Raw genomic sequence first — 17,875 nt, 5'->3', positions numbered from 1 at the left:
CTTAGGTCTCATTTGCAGATTGTAATTGTGCCTTCCTACCATTCTGCTAAAGCTGGCAGGGAAACTGAGGCCCAGAGAGGGGCAATGGCTGACTTAGATTGCACAGCAGGCTGGTTAGGCCCACTTGGCACTAGTCACCCAGAGGACAGGCAGTGACATGTAGGTGCACAAGAGCTTAGTTAATTTTATTTTTTTAATTTTTTTTTTCTTTTGAGATGGAGTCTCACTCTGTTGCCCAGGCTGGAGTGCAGTGGCAAGATTTTGGCCCACTACAACTTCCACCTCCTGAGTTCAAGCAATTCTCCCTACCTCAGCCTCCCAAGTAGCTGGGATTACAGGTGCAGGCCACCATGTCCAGCTAATCTTTGTATTTTTAGTAGAGACAGGGTTTCTCCATGTTGGCCAGGCTGGTCTTGAACTCCTGACCTCAGGTGATCCACCTGCCTAGGCCTCCCAAAGTGTGGGATTACAGGCGTGAGTCACCACACCCAGCCCAGTTAGTTAATTTTAATTAGGATTTTCCTTTCTGATAACTGTCAGTATTCTTGGAATTCTTTTATGCACCCAAGTTAAAGGATTTTTTGATCTGAAGCCCAAACTTCAGTCTTACTATTTTCTTTTGTCCCCTTTCACCAGAAGAGAGACTGAATGCCACAAGATTTGATGCTTACTGGGCACCTGAAAAACCGTCTGTTCTCAGACATCCTCTTTTACTGCCTGCCAGTAACATTTTAGAAGGGCCATGGACATGTGTGTGCCTCAGTCAGAGTTGGAGAGGCACCTAATGAGCTCAGTGACGTGACAATGATGCCACCTCTTATTATGAAGCTGGGTCCTGAATCACAGCTTCTGAGCATGTTGTCTTAGATACGGGGACATGTTTTCGTTATGGATTTTTTTGTTTTGAAAGACAAATTCACAACAACAACATAAAACTCTGATGATGAAAAGTATCACACTTGGTTTTAGGTATTTGAAAGAATATTATCTCCTATTTTATTTGAAAAATGCTGACTGAAAGTAGTGGCTATGCCTATTTTTTGAGGGTTGATGTTTAATGAATGTAGTTCATAAGCTCCTCTTGCCGTAAGATTAGTTTTGGGAGATACAGAACGCAAAGCATTTTACATTCTTCTAATTTACTGACACAGTCCCGCTGGAGTACTGTCCAAAGATCATAAAGCACAGCTCTTACACTAATTCTAACAATGAAAAAGCAGCTTCCTATCACTCCCTGGGGTGTCCTCCTATCAGGCATGGCTAAGGAGAAACAGGGTTTTATAGGACTGTTTGAAGCAAAGGCAGGTAAACTAGCCACAGAAAAGTGGAAGCCCAGAGTTCTAGAACATTACTTTACAGAGCTCTGTGTGCCAGAGCCTGCCGAGTGCCTTACATATTATTATCTTCTCATTTGCTTCTTACAGCAGCCTCGCAAAATACGAGGTTATTATCCCTACTTTACTGATGAAAAAACAAATTCAAAGAGTCTAGTAACTTATCTATGGTCATATGCCCATAAGATCCAGTGGAAGATAGGACCCTAGGTCATCTGCACTCAAAACCTGTGCCCTATAAAACTGCCTCCATAAATGTTGCTGAAAAGATCTAGACATTTGGCTTTTTGTTTTTCTCTAGCTGATAAATAAGCTTTTGCCTCTAGTTTCCTTCATGAGAGTTTTTCTGTAAATACAGTGCAAAGTTGCAGTAGTCTAGTAGGTGGGATCTTTATCATCCTTTTCTGTTATCCCAAGGTCGCCCGGACTGGAGTGCAGTGGCCAGATCTCAGCTCACTGCAAGCTCCGCCTCCCGGGTTCACGCCATTCTCCTGCCTCAGCCTCCCAAGTAGCTGGGACTACAGGCGCCCGCCACCTCGCCCGGCTAGTTTTTGTATTTTTAGTAGAGACGGGGTTTCACCGTGTTAGCCAGGATGGTCTCGATCTCCTGACCTCGTGATCTGCCCGTCTCGGCCTCCCAAAGTGCTGGGATTACAGGCTTGAGCCACCGCGCCCGGCCATTTTTATTCTTATAACTTAATGTCCAGCAATCTATACTCCCATCTTGCCTGGCTGGTTCTTAAATGTGAGATTGATCCCATATTGCACACCTTAAAGTTTGCAGGGGTTCTTCCTCGACATCATGTACCAGTTAAAAGTTTCAGTCATTGATTGTGTGCTGTTTAGGGATTTAAAAACCAGAATTGGCCGGGCACGGAGGCTGACGCCTTTAATCCCAGCACTTTGGGAGGCCGAGGTGGGCAGATCACTTGAGGTCAGGAGTTTGAGAATAGCCTGGCCAACAACCCTGTCACTACTAAAAATACAAAAATTAGCCAGGTGTGGTGGTGTCCCCCTGTAATTCCAGCTACTTGGGAGGCTGAGGCATGAGAATTGCTTGAACTCTGAAGGCGGAGGTTGCACTGAGTCGAGATTGTGTCACTGCGTTCCAGCCTGGATGATGGAGTGAGACTCTGTCTCAAAAAACAGAACTAACAAGCAAAAAAACCACAGAATTAGCTGAGCAGGTGGCTCATGCCTGTAATCCCATCACTATGGGAGGCCAAGGTGGGCGGATCACCTGAGGCCGGGAGTTCAAGACCAGCCTGACCAACATGGAGAAACCCCCTCTACTAAAAAAATACAAAATTAGCTGGGTGTGGTGGTGCACGTCTGTGATCCTAGCTACTCGGGAGGCTGAGGCATGAGAATCGCTTGAACCCGGAAGGCGGAGGTTGCAGTGAGCCACGATTGCACTCCAGCCTGGACAACAAGAGTGAAACTCTCCTCCCCCCCACCCCCCCCCAAAAAAAATTATTCTCTTTTGTATTATTTTTTTCTTTTCTTTTTCCATTTTTACTTGCCCTCTGCCATTAAAAAAACAAGAGTTAAATGACTAAAGAATCCTACTTGTCTGATAACACTTAGCATGCTTTTAGGGGTGCTAGCAGTTGGATCATACGGAAGGAGCTAGATAAAAGGCACGATGAAGGGAAAATGCAAAGGGTTTTCATAGAATAAGGAGGGATCACTTTGGAGTGGTGGGAGATACAGGTGGAGCCAGATTATGGAGGCCGTGGATCCAGAAGGCTAATTGACTTCACTCTAGCAAATAAAACGTTTAGTAACTCCTTTAGAAAAAGAGTGACAGATCAAAGTGCTATAGTATTTAATGCTTGAGTGTTAAATATTTGACATCCTGGGGTATGTTTTGTAGGCAAAGAGGAGAGTTACTTGAAGTAAACTTTGGTTTTTTTGAGACAGGGTCTTGCTCTGTCACCCAGGCTGGAATCTTGGCTTACTGCAGCCTCAAGCTCCTGGGCTCAAGCAGTCCTGCTGCCTCATGCCCTCTCCTCCACCCCAGTAGCTGGGACTACGTAAGATTACCACATAAGACTACCACAGATTCTGCCACCACACCCAGCTAATTTTTGTATTTTTAGTAGAGATGGGGTTTCACCATGTCACCCAGGTTGTTCTTGAACTCCTGGACTCAAGGGATCCACCTGCCTCAGTTTCCCAAAGTGCTGGGATAATAGGCATGAGCTATAATTTTTTATTTTTTTATTTTTATTTTTATTTTTGAGACAGAGTCTCACTCTGTCACCAGGCTGGAGTGCAGCAGCACGATCTTGACTCACTACAACCTCCACCTCCCAGGTTCAAGCAATTCTCCTGCCTCAGCCTCCTGAGTAGCTGGGATTACAGGCGTGCACCACCACACCCAGCTCATTTTTGTACTTTTAGTAGAGATGGGGTTTCACCATGTTGGCCAGGCTGGTCTCAAACTCCTGGGCTCAGGCAATTCGCCTGGCTTGGCTTCCCAAAGTGCTGAAATTACAGGTGTGAGCCACTGCGCCCAGCTGAAGTCAACATTTTAAAAGAAACGAGAGTGTAGTGACTTGGCTTAAATTCAGTCTGTATCTGTGGTGGCATGATTGCCACTGAGTTGGCCACCACCGCAGAAGTCTGAAATGTTCAACATAAAACTAATCCAAGTTTGACCCCTCTACCAGAAATTGTTTCATTTATTTGAGCTATGTTAAATTGGAAACTGGTGTCATTAATGTTTAAGAAAGAAAGGAACCGAGTAGAGTACTATCTCTTGAACTACTTTCTTTGTGAGCATATTATATACTCACCTGAGTATCAAGTAGAAGAGAAAGTTGATCTATGGAGGGAAATTTCCAAAGGTTAAAAGCATGGGCTTTACGGTCAGATGAATTTGGATTCAAATCCTAGCTCTCACTTTATCCATGTAACACCCACTAGTTGTGTGACTTGGACAAAGTAAATTGCCTGAGTTTCCAGACTGTAAAATGGTAATAATATCTAATTTAAGGCTGTTCTGAGATTCAATTGAGATAATGTTTAGAAGATGCTTTGAACAGTCTGGCTAATGTTAAATGGTATAGACATAGTAAGTATTCTTGATCACTGCAGAGTCAGTGAAATTAAATTTTCATATTTTGATGAAAGGGAAAATACCAGTATTCAGTTTGCAAATTTTTTTTTTTTTTTTTTTGAGGCGGAGTCTCGCTCTGTCGCCCGGGCTGACTGGAGTGCAGTGGCCAGATCTCAGCTCACTGCAAGCTCCGCCTCCCGGGTTTACGCCATTCTCCTGCCTCAGCCTCCCAAGTAGCTGGGACTACAGGCGCCCGCCACCTCGCCCAGCTAGTTTTTTGTATTTTTAGTAGAGACAGGGTTTCACCGTGTTAGCCAGGATGGTCTCGATCTCCTGACCTCGTGATCCGCCCGTCTCGGCCTCCCAAAGTGCTGGGATTACAGGCTTGAGCCACCGCGCCTGGCCTCAGTTTGCAAATTTTAAATGTGTTGTTTCATTTTAAAAACATTGAACCTGTGGTTGGATTATTTCTGTCAATTTATTTGCCTTCCTTGCTGAGTCACATTTTGCCTAATTGATGTCCTATGTGTTTTGCATTCCATTCATGCTGAATTATCTTAAAGAGGAAATCATCTTTCTGCCTCCAACCTTCTTACTTGCCTCTAATCCCCTTTCTTGACTCTTCCAAGTCAGGATTCTCACCAAGGAAGCTATTGGCCTTTTTTGGGAATGTTGGGATTATGAAGACTTGAGATAATGGGGTTCATGTATTCAGACTCTTTAGCATATACAGTAGGGTTTCTAATGTTGTCAGCATTCCCTAGTGGGCGGTTACAAGTTAGGTTGGGATTCTAATCATATTTTATGATACCTCATGGATTAAACTGCACTTTGCGCAGTCTTGATTCTCTTTTGGCCAGCAGTTTTTAGGTCCATCAGTACTGCACTGCAAGAATGGCAGATTTTGGGATCTCTGCTGGCCAGTTTGTGGCAGTGGTCTGGGATAAGTCATCCCCAGTGGAGGCTCTGAAAGATCTGGTGGATAAGCTTCAAGTGTTAACTGGTAGTGAAGGCCACGTGTCTGTGGAAAACATCAACCAGCTGTTGCAGTGTAAGTACCCACCCATGTTGTCTGTATGAGGCTGGAGGGGTTTCTGTGGGAGTGTTGCCTTTCTGTGGTTCCTTGATACCTGAGTTTTCTTTGAGGGTGGCATGTGATAGTGGTGGCTCGCCACCCTGTTGTTTTTCAGTTGAGATACACTGAGCTTAGGAGTGTAGTTGATGATTTCCATAAGTATGATGTTCTTTCTGCGTAGCTATTCCATGTTTTTTGTTTTTTGTTTTTTTTTTTTTGAGATGGAGTCTCACTCTGTCGCCTGGGCTGGAGTGCAGTGGCCGGATCTCAGCTCACTGCAAGCTCCACCTCCCGGGTTCACGCCATTCTCCTGCCTCAGCCTCCCGAGTAGCTGGGACTACAGGCGCCCGCCTCCTCGCCCGGCTAGTTTTTTGTATTTTTTAGTAGAGATGGGGTTTCACAGTGTTAGCCAGGATGGTCTCGATCTCCTGACCTCATGATCCGCCCGTCTCGGCCTCCCAAAGTGCTGGGATTACAGGCTTGAGCCACCGCGCCCGGCCGCTATTCCATGTTTTTTTAAAACACCTACTATTCATCCAGCTTCTTGGATGGATACCAAGTGGGGTCCATTCTCTCAGGGTGAGGTCTGTAGCCTTTGTTGGGGGTTGAAAGGGACCAGGAGATTGTCCCAGGCCAGATGATTGCTAATTAGAGTCCTCTTCTTTTCAGCTGCCCACAAAGAATCCAGCTTTGACATTATTTTGTCGGGTTTAGTCCCGGGAAGCACCACTCTGCACAGTGCTGAGATTTTGGCTGAAATCGCCCGGATCCTTCGGCCTGGTGGATGTCTTTTTCTGAAAGAGCTGGTAGAGACAGCTGTAGGTAAGGAGAGCTTCACTTGAAAAACACATTTGACAGGGTTGAGTCTTTGAGCATGTGTGCTGCATCTCCCTGATCAGGAGATATCATTGGGAGATCAGTATTCCTATAGCAAAACCTTTTCCTTGGGGATAAGTTATTGTTAAAATCTGAAGCAACATATCTGGAGAAATTGTAATCTTTGGCTGACTCATTATGTAACAAAATAGAAGGACACTGCCATCTAAAAATGGGTCCTTTTGCAGGTGAATAGTTAAACTTTGATATGTTCATAATATGGAAAGTGATGCAGCAATAAAAAGGAACACGCTAACTATATGTACATCAGCTTGGATGGATATCAAGGGAAGTAGCTGAGTGAAAAAAGTCAATCTCAAAAGGCTCTGTGCTGTACAATTCCATTCATATTCTTGAAATAACAAAATTATAGTGGTGGAGATCAGATTAGAGTTTGCCAGAGGTTAGAAGTGGGAGGAAAGGGGTGTGTGGAGCTATAAAGGGGAAGTATAATGGTTCTCCTTTATAGATAGAACAGTTCTGTGTTCTGAATGTGGTGGTGGTTACACATATCTACACATGTAATAAAATTACTTGGAACTGTAAAGCCCCCTCTGCCAAACGAGTACATGTCAAAGTAATGAAATCTGAAAAAGCTATGTGGACCATCAGTATCAATTTCCTGGTCTTCATATCAGGCTATAATTGGGTAAGATATTACTGTGGGGAGAGATGAAGTGAAGACCTCCTTAATATACAGAACTTTTTTGTTTTTTCCAACTTCCTGTGAATCTATAGTTATTTCAAAATAAAAAGTTTAAAAATAATGACTGGAACTCTGGGAGTGATGTGGTAATTATTGATTCATATGAAACTAATGACAGTGTTCATGAAGTAAAAAATTTTTTGATCAGTGGTATAGCTGTCAGAGTGATTCAATTCTGGATTTTAATATTTTTCACTAGACTTTCAGTCAAAATGTAACAATTTCATCAAATAGAATAATAGAATAATAGAAATGAAAGTATTTTGAAATGTATAAAGGTGTTCATTGTTTATGGGGAAATAGAACTTTGTGTTATGTGTAGTATACATCAGCATTCCTTGCTGGGAGTTTAAACCTTACATGACTAAATGCAGTGTCTCAGTCAGAACCATACAGAGAGAAAAAAGAACTATACAGAAAGAATACTTGTATTTCTGTGCACTTTGCAGTTCATAAGCCTCTTTTCACAGTCATTATCTCACAACCTCTGGAAGGGGTTTCAAGAAGCAGAGAGTGATAAAAAACAATAATAATGGAATTGTAACATTTAAGAGCTTAGGTAAAAACACTTTGAACAAAAAAAAAGTGTTTGTCAAGTTAAAATAGTGTCACTATGGCCAGGCACAGTGGCTCACACCTACAATCCCAGCAGTTTGAGAGGCCAGGGCAGGCGCATTGCTTGAGTCCAGGAGTTCGAGACTAGCCTGGGCAACATGGCAAAACCCCGTCTCTACAAAAAATACAAAAATTAGCCAGGCATGGTGGTGCCCACCTATAGTCCCAGCTACTTGGTGGGGGCTGAGGCAGGAGGATTGCTTGAATCTGGGAGGTCGAGGCTGCAATGAGCCGAGATCATGCCACTGCACTTCATGACAAAGTGAGACCCTGTCTCAAAAATAAGAAGAAGAATAAAATAGTATCACTAAAATGTATATACAGTTGTCTTCATCTTACAATGGAGTTACGTCCTGATAAATGCTATTAAGACGAAAATGCATGTAATTCATCTAACCTACTAAACATAATTGCTTAGCTTAGCCTAGCCTACCTTAAACACGCTTAGGACACTTGCATTAGCCTACAGTTGGGCAGAATCATCTAACACAAAGCCTATTTATAATAAAGTGCTGAGTATCTCATGTAATTTAGTGAAAACTGAAGTATACAATTTCTACTTGAATGGGTATCACTTTTACACCATCATAAAAGTTGAAAAATTATAAGTAGAACCATCATTAAGTCAGGGACCATCTGTACATTAAACAGAATAGGTTATTTTGTTTTGTTTTGTTTTTTGTTTTTTATTTGAGATCAAGTCTTACTCTGTCGTGCAGGCCAGAGTGCAGTGGTGCAGTCTCGGCTCACTGCAATCCCCACCTCCTGGGTTCAAGCGATTCTCATGCCTCAGCTTCCCAAGTAGGTGGGATTACAGGCATGTGCCACCACGCCTGGCTATTTTTTGTGTGTGTATTTTTAGTAGAGACGGGATTTTGCTATGTTGGCCAGATTGGTCTTGAACTCCTGGCCTCAAGTGATCTATCCACCTCAGTCTCCCAAAGTGCTGGGATTACAGACATGAGCTACCACGCCCGCCTGGTTATTATTGTTTGAATGCTTGCTAACCCACATAGGATTGAGCCTTTATTATTTTTCCTACTTTGACCTATAAAGCTATTAATTGAGATTTTCCTTTTGGCAGATAACAATAGCAAAGTGAAGACAGCATCTAAGCTGTGTTCAGCCCTGACTCTTTCTGGTCTTGTGGAAGTGAAAGAGGTATGTTTGTAGACAACTTTCTTTGATGCCCTGCAGGTGAGGTAATCAGTATTGCTTAGAACTAGGAGACAAGAAACGCTTTGCATGTAAGATACATGATGCTGGCTGGGCGCGGTGGCTCAAGCCTGTAATCCCAGCACTTTGAGAGGCCGAGACGGGCGGATCACGAGGTCAGGAGATCGAGACCATCCTGGCTAACACTGTGAAACCCCGTCTCTACTAAAAAATACAAAAAACTAGCCGGGCGAGGTGGCGGGCGCCTATAGTCCCAGTTACTCGGGAGGCTGAGGCAGGAGAATGGTGTAAATCCAGGAGGCGGAGCTTGCAGTGAGCTGAGATCCGGCCACTGCTCTCCAGCCCAGGCGACAGAGCGAGACTCCGTCTCAAAAAAAAAAGATACATGATGCTTCAAAGGACAAAACTTGTGAGAATAGGCCAGGCGCTGTGGCTCATGTCTGTAATCCCAGCACTTTAGGAGGCCGAGGCAGGTGGATCACGAGGTCAGGAGATTGAGACCATCCTGGCTAACACAGTGAAACCCTGTCTCTACTAAAAATACAAAAAAATTAGCTGGGCCTGGTGGCAGGCGCCTATAGTCCCAGCTACTCGGGAGGCTGAGGCAGGAGAATGGTGTGAACCTGAGAGGCGGAGCTTGCAGTAAGCCAAGATCACGCCACTGCACTCCAGCCTGGGCGACAGAGTGAGACTCTGTCTCAAAAAAAAAAAAAAAAAAAAACTTGTGAGAATAATCAACTTTGAAGAGACTCAACTTGGCCCATGTGGGCTGGGGCTTGTTCTTGTCTCCTTGGTACTAGTTTGGTGGTAGTGACATCTGAGGGGCATGAGCAGCAGCTCTGTTGCTTCCAACACCCACCTCTCAGTAGACCCGAATCCTAGGCCTGGGTGAACACTGTTACCTAGTTCAGCCTCACATTTTTGGTGGGAGGTTGGAATAGGTTAGGGGGCAAAGTTCCTTTTCTGACAATTCAGTGGAAATATTTAAATTAAGCAGAAGTGTTTATATTTCTACACTCTTTGATGTTAAAATTTTCTTGGATGTGGGAGAGGTAAATGTTACAGCATGATAGCTGTTGTGCCTGTTATTTCTTACATAACATAGGGCCTTAAATTCTTTATTTTTAAAAATTTTTTTTCTTCTTTTTGGAGACAGTCTTGCTCTGTTGCCTAGGCTGGAGTGCAGTGGCACGATATCTGCTCACTGCAACATCCGCCTCCTGGGTTCAAGCAATTCTCCTGCCTCAGCCTCCCAAGTAGCTGGGATTACAGGCATGCACCGCCATACCCAGCTAATTTTTTGTATTTTTAGTACAGATGGGGGTTCGCTATGTTGGCCAGGCTGTTCTCGAACTCCTGACCTCAGGTGATCTACCTGCCTCGGCCTTCCAAAGTGCTGGTATTGCAGGCGTGAGCCACTGCATCCTGCCAGGCCTTAGATTCTTTATGCCAACCTTTTCTTATTTTTCCTTTTAGTTTAAGGTTTTCTGTGCTTGATTTTAAAATAAGGAATGTGTATTAGACCATTCTTCTGTTCCTATAAAGGAATACTTAAGACTGAATAATTTGTAAAGACAAGAGGTTTAATTGGCTCACTGTTCTGCAGACTGTACAGGAAGCATGGGCGTGCAACTGCTGGGTTTCTAGGGAGGCCTCAAGGAACTTTTACTCATGGCAGAAGGTGAAGCAGGAGCAGGCACATCACATGGCAAAGGCAGGATCAAGAAAGAGAGGAAGAGTTGGGGTGGGGAAGGTGCCACACTTTACAACAACCACGTCTCATGAGAATTCGGATGGTGCTAAACCATGCATGAGAAATCGGCCCCCATGATCCAGTCACCTCTCACCAGGCCCCACCTCCAACACTCGGGATTACAATTCAACATGAGATTTAGAGGGGACACATATCCAAACTATATCAGACTCCTCATAAAAATTCACTTTATACTGAAGCATACAGAATATAAAGTGACATCCTACTCTTTGCTCACACTTCTCTCCCCAGAGGAAGCCACCAATGCCTTTTTGTATGTCCATTCAGACCTTTCCTATGTATTTACAAGCATCTACATGCACATACTTTTTTAAAAATTTAAATAAGATCATATGCATACATTGTTCAATCACCAGCTTTTTTCTCACCCTTAGATATCGTAGACACTTACCCACTTCAGTATATTTCCCTTCATTCATATTAATGATGTAATAGTATTCCATGCAATAGATGGACTATGATTTATGTAACCAGTCTATAATTATTGAACATAGAGGTGGCACCCTGACCCTTTTTTTCTACCTTTATTCTCTGCTACTTTATCCCAAGGAACATAGAAAGGATTTTGCTCCCCCTTTGTGTTTTGGGATATAAATTTCTGCTGTGTTCATTGTGGGCATTCTTTCCTGTTACACAGTAGGACCACATCTGGTTCATTTTCATAATTATATTACATCCCCTCCAATAACTAGCATATGCTTCATACCTAATATCTTATGACTACTTTTACATTTTCCAAGGGGTAGGCTCCAAGTAAACATGCAGACAAAGGTTATACTCTAGGGTTCCTATCAGTGAGAAACTGAATGTGAGGCATAAAGTGATATCTGTTACCATCTACTGTTATATATTTAATGCACAGAAATGAGTCTTTAACTCCTGTGTAGGTAGACATAGTAAACCATTTTATAGAGGAGGGTGGACTAATCTTTTTGATGTCTTGAATTCTAGCTGCAGCGGGAGCCCCTAACCCCTGAGGAAGTACAGTCTGTTCGAGAATACCTTGGTCATGAAAGTGACCATCTGCTGTTTGTTCAGATCACAGGCAAAAAACCAAACTTTGAAGTGGGTTCTTCTAGTCAGCTTAAGCTTTCCATCACCAAGAAGTCTTCTCCTTCAGGTAAGGCTGGCCTAGGGACATTCTTCTGTTTGAATGGGCTTAGAGGGACATGTTAGAAATTGAGCCAGCAATAAATGAAATGGTGATATTTTTAGAGGTTTAGTCTTTTGATTTCTGCCATTTCCACATAGAAGAATACTTAATGTACTATTATCATGGGCATATTAGGATCCCAAACTGAAATAATGCATAGGTATTATCTAGTTCAGCTCCTTCTTCTGCACCAGAAGATACTGAGGCCTCCTAATTCTACAGGACTGAGTCACACAGTTAATTAATGAAGTCCTTCCAGGTCCCAGAATTAACGTTTATCCTCAGAAGACCTCACAGTGTAGTGGTAATGGCAGATGAGAGTGCCCTGTTCCTGTTCTCATGTGCTTTTTTCCCCTATGCCAGGAAAATCAGCTGTTCTTACTTTAAGGATGCTAAGACACTTACAAAACTGTATTTCTTCTGCCTAGAAAGTTGTGTACAAGCACACACGTGCACACACACACTGCCCCATCCTCATCCTTCCTATCATTATTTTTAAATGCCTGAATTGACCCAGCTGTGAGGTATGCACACATTTACAGATATTTACTGGTACATCCCCACTTGTACAGTTTTGACCGTCTAACCTAAATCTTGAAGAAATCCTTTGGAATCTAACCTTTCAACTCATGGTTCCAGAATGAGTAGGAATAGCTTAGAAGAACAGTTGGCCCTGTGGCAGGTGTGAGCATCCAGCTATAACAATGATCACTAGAGGGTACTCTTACCCCAAGGGCCTGTGAGGATTTGTGCACACTGCATCTGAGCCTCAGCTCTTGGGCTCTTCCTTGCATTCTCCTGACTAGACAGAGAACCAGGAGGTGTGAGATTTGTCTGCCACTGATGGTGTTACCTTGCCACCAGCAGCTCTAGAGCCTATTTTCTTGTATGTAGCAGGTTTACATGAGGCTATAAAGCTCTGCTATTTTTAAAGGTTTTGATACATTTCTCATTTAATCCTCAAAACACCTGCAGTAACATAGGGAGTACGATTTAGCTTCATGTTATAGGATGGAAACTAAGGTATCGAGGAGGAAGCAATATGGAATGGAGGTTAAAAGCATCAGACAGACTTTGCAGCCTGTGGAACCAGCCTAAGTGTCTAAACCTGTTTCCTCAGCAGTAAAACTAGGATGACAGTTACCTCATAAGGTTGTCAGCAGAATTAAGTTAGATAATGTATGTAAAGTGCTTAATATGGTGCCTAGTACAAAGCAAGTGCTTAGCAAATGGTGACTGCTGTAACTACCAGAAAGTGGTTGGCCCAAGGTCAGACCTCTTAGAGGAGTAGGGCTGGAATTTGAACCCACATCTTCTGCCTCCCAGGCCAGTGTGTTCTCTTCTACACAGCAGAAAGCATTTAGGTATGTTTGTAATTAATAGTTTCTGACTGTTTTTATGGAGTTTTTTTCTTTTATTGCTTGGACTCAGTGAAGCCTGCTGTGGACCCTGCTGCTGCCAAGCTGTGGACCCTCTCAGCCAACGATATGGAGGACGACAGCATGGTGAGCTGGCACCACAGTCACTTGATGGCTTTCTTTCAGGCCCCAGTTTGGGTGTGAACAGCTATAGTGACCTTTCTGGACTTGTAGGTGTGAATGTATTTAAAGCCCAGATTTATGACTATGCCTGTCACTTACATCTTTGATTTAGAAGGAAACTCCATGTTGGTGGCTCTTTTTTTTTGGAGACAGAGTCTCGCTCTTTTGCCCAGGTTGGAGTGCAGTGGCACGATCTCGGCTTACTGCAGTCTCTACTCCCAGGTTCGAGTGATTCTTGTGCTTCAGCCTCCCATGTAGCTATGATTACAGGCACATGCCACCATACTTGGCTAATTTTTATATTTTTAGTAGAGACGGGGTTTCACCATGTTGGCCAGACTGGTCTCAAAACTCCTGACCTCAAGTGATCTGCCCACCTTGGCCTCCGAAAGTGTTGGGATTACAGGCATGAGCCACTGCACTCAGCTGTGTTGGTGGCATTTTAAATTTTTTAGCATTTCTTTTTCCCCACATAATTTCTTGTTCTCACTTCTTATGATATGTTGAAAACTCCTGTGGGCATATGTAAACCTGAAAAGATTTTGTCAGCTTAAATAGTTTTATTGGCACCTTTGTTTGGGCAAGTTGCTGAACGTTCCATGCTTTAAAAAGCCCTGTGTTCCATCTTTGATTGGCCCTGCCTGTAATAAAGTTCTTCATTTCTACACCTCTACTATTGAAGTTAGTGAGCAAAATAAGTCAGGTTCATGCTCTCATAGGGTTTACAGACTAAGTGTCTACACATTTACAAAGAATTACATAAAGATATATATAACTGTTTGATTTTTCTCTGGGATTATGTAGAAGATATTTTGTTCCCTTTTTCACATGACTCTTCATAAACACTTCTCTCCCTCTCTGTTCTGCCTGTTCCCTCCCTTCTCCTCATTCCTGCCCCTAACCCCCAGCATGTGTATATTCTCTACACAATGCTGGCCAGTCTTACGGCTTTTTCTCATGTAAATTTGTTTCTAATTCCTTCGCATCCTAGTGCATCTTCTGTGGATGTAGTTTAACTCACCGTTGGCCTCTTGAGCATGTGGTCAGGTGGAACATGATGATCAACCAAAAGTAGGACAGGGTGGATACCTTCTTTAGCCTGGACTCCAGGTTTCCTCTCAAAGCCTGTGGTCACTTTAGCTTTTCATTAGCAGAGACCACGACTGTGTCACTCATTGCTTTGAACACTCTCCAGGATCTCATTGACTCGGATGAGCTGCTGGATCCAGAAGACCTGAAGAAGCCAGATCCGGCTTCCCTGCGGGCTGCTTCTTGTGGAGAAGGGAAAAAGAGGAAGGCCTGTAAGAACTGGTGAGTGCTGGGGTGACTGGAGCCTGCTATGCTGCATCCAGTGGCTTTGTGCGCAAGTCATCACAGTGCTGTACTATTTTTAAAACATACGTTTTCCAGCCTGGGCAATACAGGGAGACCATCTCTGCAAATAATTAAAAAAAAAAAAAATTAGCCAGGCATGGTGGTATGTGCCTGTGGTTCCAGCTACTTGGGAGGCAAAGGCAGGAGGATCACTTGAGCCTGGGAGGTCGAGGCTGCAGTGAGCCGTAATTGTGCCATACATCTAATTTCACTCTCCCTCAAAACCCTACCAGTGAGCCACAATTGTGCCACTGCACTCCAGCCTGGGCATCAGAGTGAGACCTTGGTGTCTTCACATTTGTTTTTATAAATGGATGGGAAGGATTGTAGAAAGTTAATCAGTGGTATTCAGGCTTGTTTAATCATCAGTGTTTTTTTTGTTGTTGTTGTTGAGACGGAGTTTCGCTCTGTCACCCAGGCTGGAGTGCAGTGGCCGGATCTCAGCTCACTGCAAGCTCCGCCTCCCGGGTTTAGGCCATTCTCCTGCCTCAGCCTCCCGAGTAGCTGGGACTACAGGCGCCCGCCACCTCGCCCAGCTAGTTTTCTGTATTTTTTTAGTAGAGACGGGGTTTCACAGTGTTAGCCAGGATGGTCTCGATCTCCTGACCTCGTGATCTGCCCGTCTCGGCCTCCCAAAGTGCTGGGATTACAGGCTTGAGCCACCGCGCCCGGCCATCATCAGTGTTTTTTAAATGTAAAAGCTGCCAGCATTTACAAATCAGGAAATTACAAGTGAAAACAGATTTTTTTCCCCTTCTGTTCTTGAATTTGGAAAATATGGCAAACTGGGTACTCTTTCCCCAGCATGATAACCAGCTGAAGCTGAGTAGTGGCTGCCCTCTGTAAACAGAGTACACACACTCTACTTCCCTCATCCTCCTCCCACTCCTGTCTCCCTCAGCAGCCTCTCCCATTGCTGCTGTCTGCCTGGCTCATAGGCTTCTGAGTTATGACACCGGTGTGAAGAGAAAGGGCTTAAAGCACATTTTGGCACTGTTAGGATTTGGAATTTCTGGGTGCTGACAATTCTCATTCATTAGTTACTGATTTTCCCACAGCACCTGTGGCCTTGCTGAAGAACTGGAAAAAGAGAAGTCGAGGGAACAGATGAGCTCCCAACCTAAGTCGGCTTGTGGAAACGTAAATATCAGGATCATTCCTCGGCATTCACACACCCCCAGGGGGATTAGGCCTCCTTCTAAACCAAGCACGTACAAGCTCCACCTCAAATATTTTAGTAACAGACAAATGCGTGAGCACACGAACATAGGTAGTAATGGGGAGAGAGGCTTTCTCCTGAGAGTGAGAGTGGGTTAGCGAGCTTGTGCTGGTCGGGGAGGGTCTTGTTGTTTTTTTTTTATTTTTGGCCCATTTCTTTGTACTTCAGAGTGAGACTGGATGGTTAGACATTTAGCTGAAGTTGGTTGTATTTTGAACTGCATAGAATATAGAACTATGGCCGGGCGCGGTGGCTCACGCCTGTAATTCCAACTACTCCGGAGGCTGAGGCAGGAGAATCACTTGAACCTAGGAGGTGGAGTGAGCTGAGATCGCACCACTGCACTCCAGCCTGGGTGACAGAGGGCCAGGTGCGGTGGCTCACGCCTGTAATCCCAGCACTTTGGGAGGCCGAGGCGGATGGATCACAAGGTCAGGAGATCGAGACCATCCTGGCTAACACGGTGAAACCCCGTCTCTACTAAAAATCCAAAAAAATTAGCCGGGCATGGTGGCAGGCGCCTGTAGTCCCAGCTACTTAGGAGGCTGAGGCAGGAGAATGGCAGGAACCCAGGTGGTGGAGCTTGCAGTGAGCCAAGATCGCGCCACTGCACTCCAGCCCGGGCTATGGAGTGAGACTCTGTCTCAAAAAAACAAAAGAACTGTGGCCTCCTAGGGAACTTTTCTTGACTGTAGTTTTTCACGAAACCAGAAATCTTGAAAACTCTTAATATTTGGGACTCAATTGGACCTGCAACATACTCAGCCATTTCCTTCAGACCACTGTGACCACATGAAATTAGGAATTTCTGTCTTCTGGCTGGTATGCCTCGGATAAGCTGACCCTTGGCTTCCCCATTTTCTCTCTCCAGTGCTACCTGGGCGATGCCTTCCGCTGTGCCAGCTGCCCCTACCTTGGGATGCCAGCCTTCAAACCTGGGGAAAAGGTGCTTCTGAGTGATAGCAATCTTCATGATGCCTAGGAGGGACCTGACATAGGACCCATCTGCTCCTCCAGCCAACTCCTGTCCCTCACATCCCACCACGGTGGCTCCTCCCACCTCCTCTGGATTTGTTCACTCTGAGATCCATTTGCAGAGTGGGTGCTTAGCAGACAGAGTGAAGCTGGCTGGGGGGCGCAGTGGTGTGTAGTGCTGCTGTGTATCAAAAGACCAAGGTGTTATGGGGCCCAGTTACTCAGAATGGGATGGGTTTCTTCACCTCATGTTAAGAGAAAAGAGTGCATCCTGAAGAAGCCCTTCTTCTGATGTTAAAATGCTGACCAGAACACTCTTGAGCCCAGGCATCCTTGAGAATTAACACTCTATGACAGAGCTCCAGACCCCTGCCCCGAGTCTCATCTCAGCAATGCTGCCACCTGCTTGTCTTTCAGAGTTGTTCGTTTACTCCATTCTTTGTGATATGAGTCAAGGGTCTCACAACCTCCTCAGGGCACCAGAGGACTCACTCACTGGTTGCTGTGATGACATCCAGTGTCCCTCTGCCCCCTTCCACCCCCAACCACATTTGACTGTGGCAATTGCATCTGTGTCCTGTTGTCGCTTCTGTTAACCTTCAGGTATTAAACTTGCTGCATATCTTGAGATATCTTGAGATTCTGCATGTCTTGTAAAGAGAGGGGATGTGCATTTTTGTGTGATGTTGGATAGTCATCCACGCTTAGTTTGGAACATTGGAGGAACTTAGTGTCACACACAAATGGGGCTAGTCCTACGCTTAGAATAAGGCCTGTCTGCCCACTTTAGAAGAGCCCAGGTTGGTGAGCATTTAGAGGGAAGCAGGGCAGAACTCTGAACAACAATAAGTCTCTCTGAGCAGAGACCCCTTTGTTCTTGTTACCCACCCGTACGGACTTGGGATCAATCTTGCCAAATATTTGGAGAGATTGTGTGGATTTAAGAGACCTGGATTTTTATATTTTATCGGTAAATAAAAGTGTTCATTGGTA

General features: G+C 44.4%; 1 protein-coding gene across 3 annotated transcripts in view; it reads left to right on the top strand.

Moving 5' to 3' along the window:
• CIAPIN1 (cytokine induced apoptosis inhibitor 1) overlaps positions 1-17,875 on the top strand; it is a 19,660-nt gene extending 1,785 nt beyond the window's left edge. The window contains exons 2-9 of one of the 3 annotated variants that reach the window (XM_033218533.1): positions 5,238-5,449; positions 6,143-6,295; positions 8,755-8,831; positions 11,572-11,740; positions 13,205-13,278; positions 14,510-14,625; positions 15,747-15,828; positions 16,779-17,875. In XM_033218533.1, coding sequence (XP_033074424.1) covers positions 5,293-5,449; positions 6,143-6,295; positions 8,755-8,831; positions 11,572-11,740; positions 13,205-13,278; positions 14,510-14,625; positions 15,747-15,828; positions 16,779-16,889 — 939 coding nt within the window. In that variant the 5' untranslated portion in view covers positions 5,238-5,292 and the 3' untranslated portion in view covers positions 16,890-17,875. The remainder of the gene's footprint in view (positions 1-5,237; positions 5,450-6,142; positions 6,296-8,754; positions 8,832-11,571; positions 11,741-13,204; positions 13,279-14,509; positions 14,626-15,746; positions 15,829-16,778) is intronic. The other 2 variants (XM_033218535.1, XM_033218534.1) reach the window with 2 other exon arrangements.

The sequence above is a fragment of the Trachypithecus francoisi genome, unplaced genomic scaffold (assembly GCF_009764315.1).
Source record: "Trachypithecus francoisi isolate TF-2019V2 unplaced genomic scaffold, Tfra_2.0 Lachesis_group10, whole genome shotgun sequence".
Lineage (NCBI taxonomy): Eukaryota > Metazoa > Chordata > Mammalia > Primates > Cercopithecidae > Trachypithecus > Trachypithecus francoisi.
Note: the sequence above shows the minus strand (reverse complement) of the source record. Positions and strands in the feature narration are given on the sequence as shown.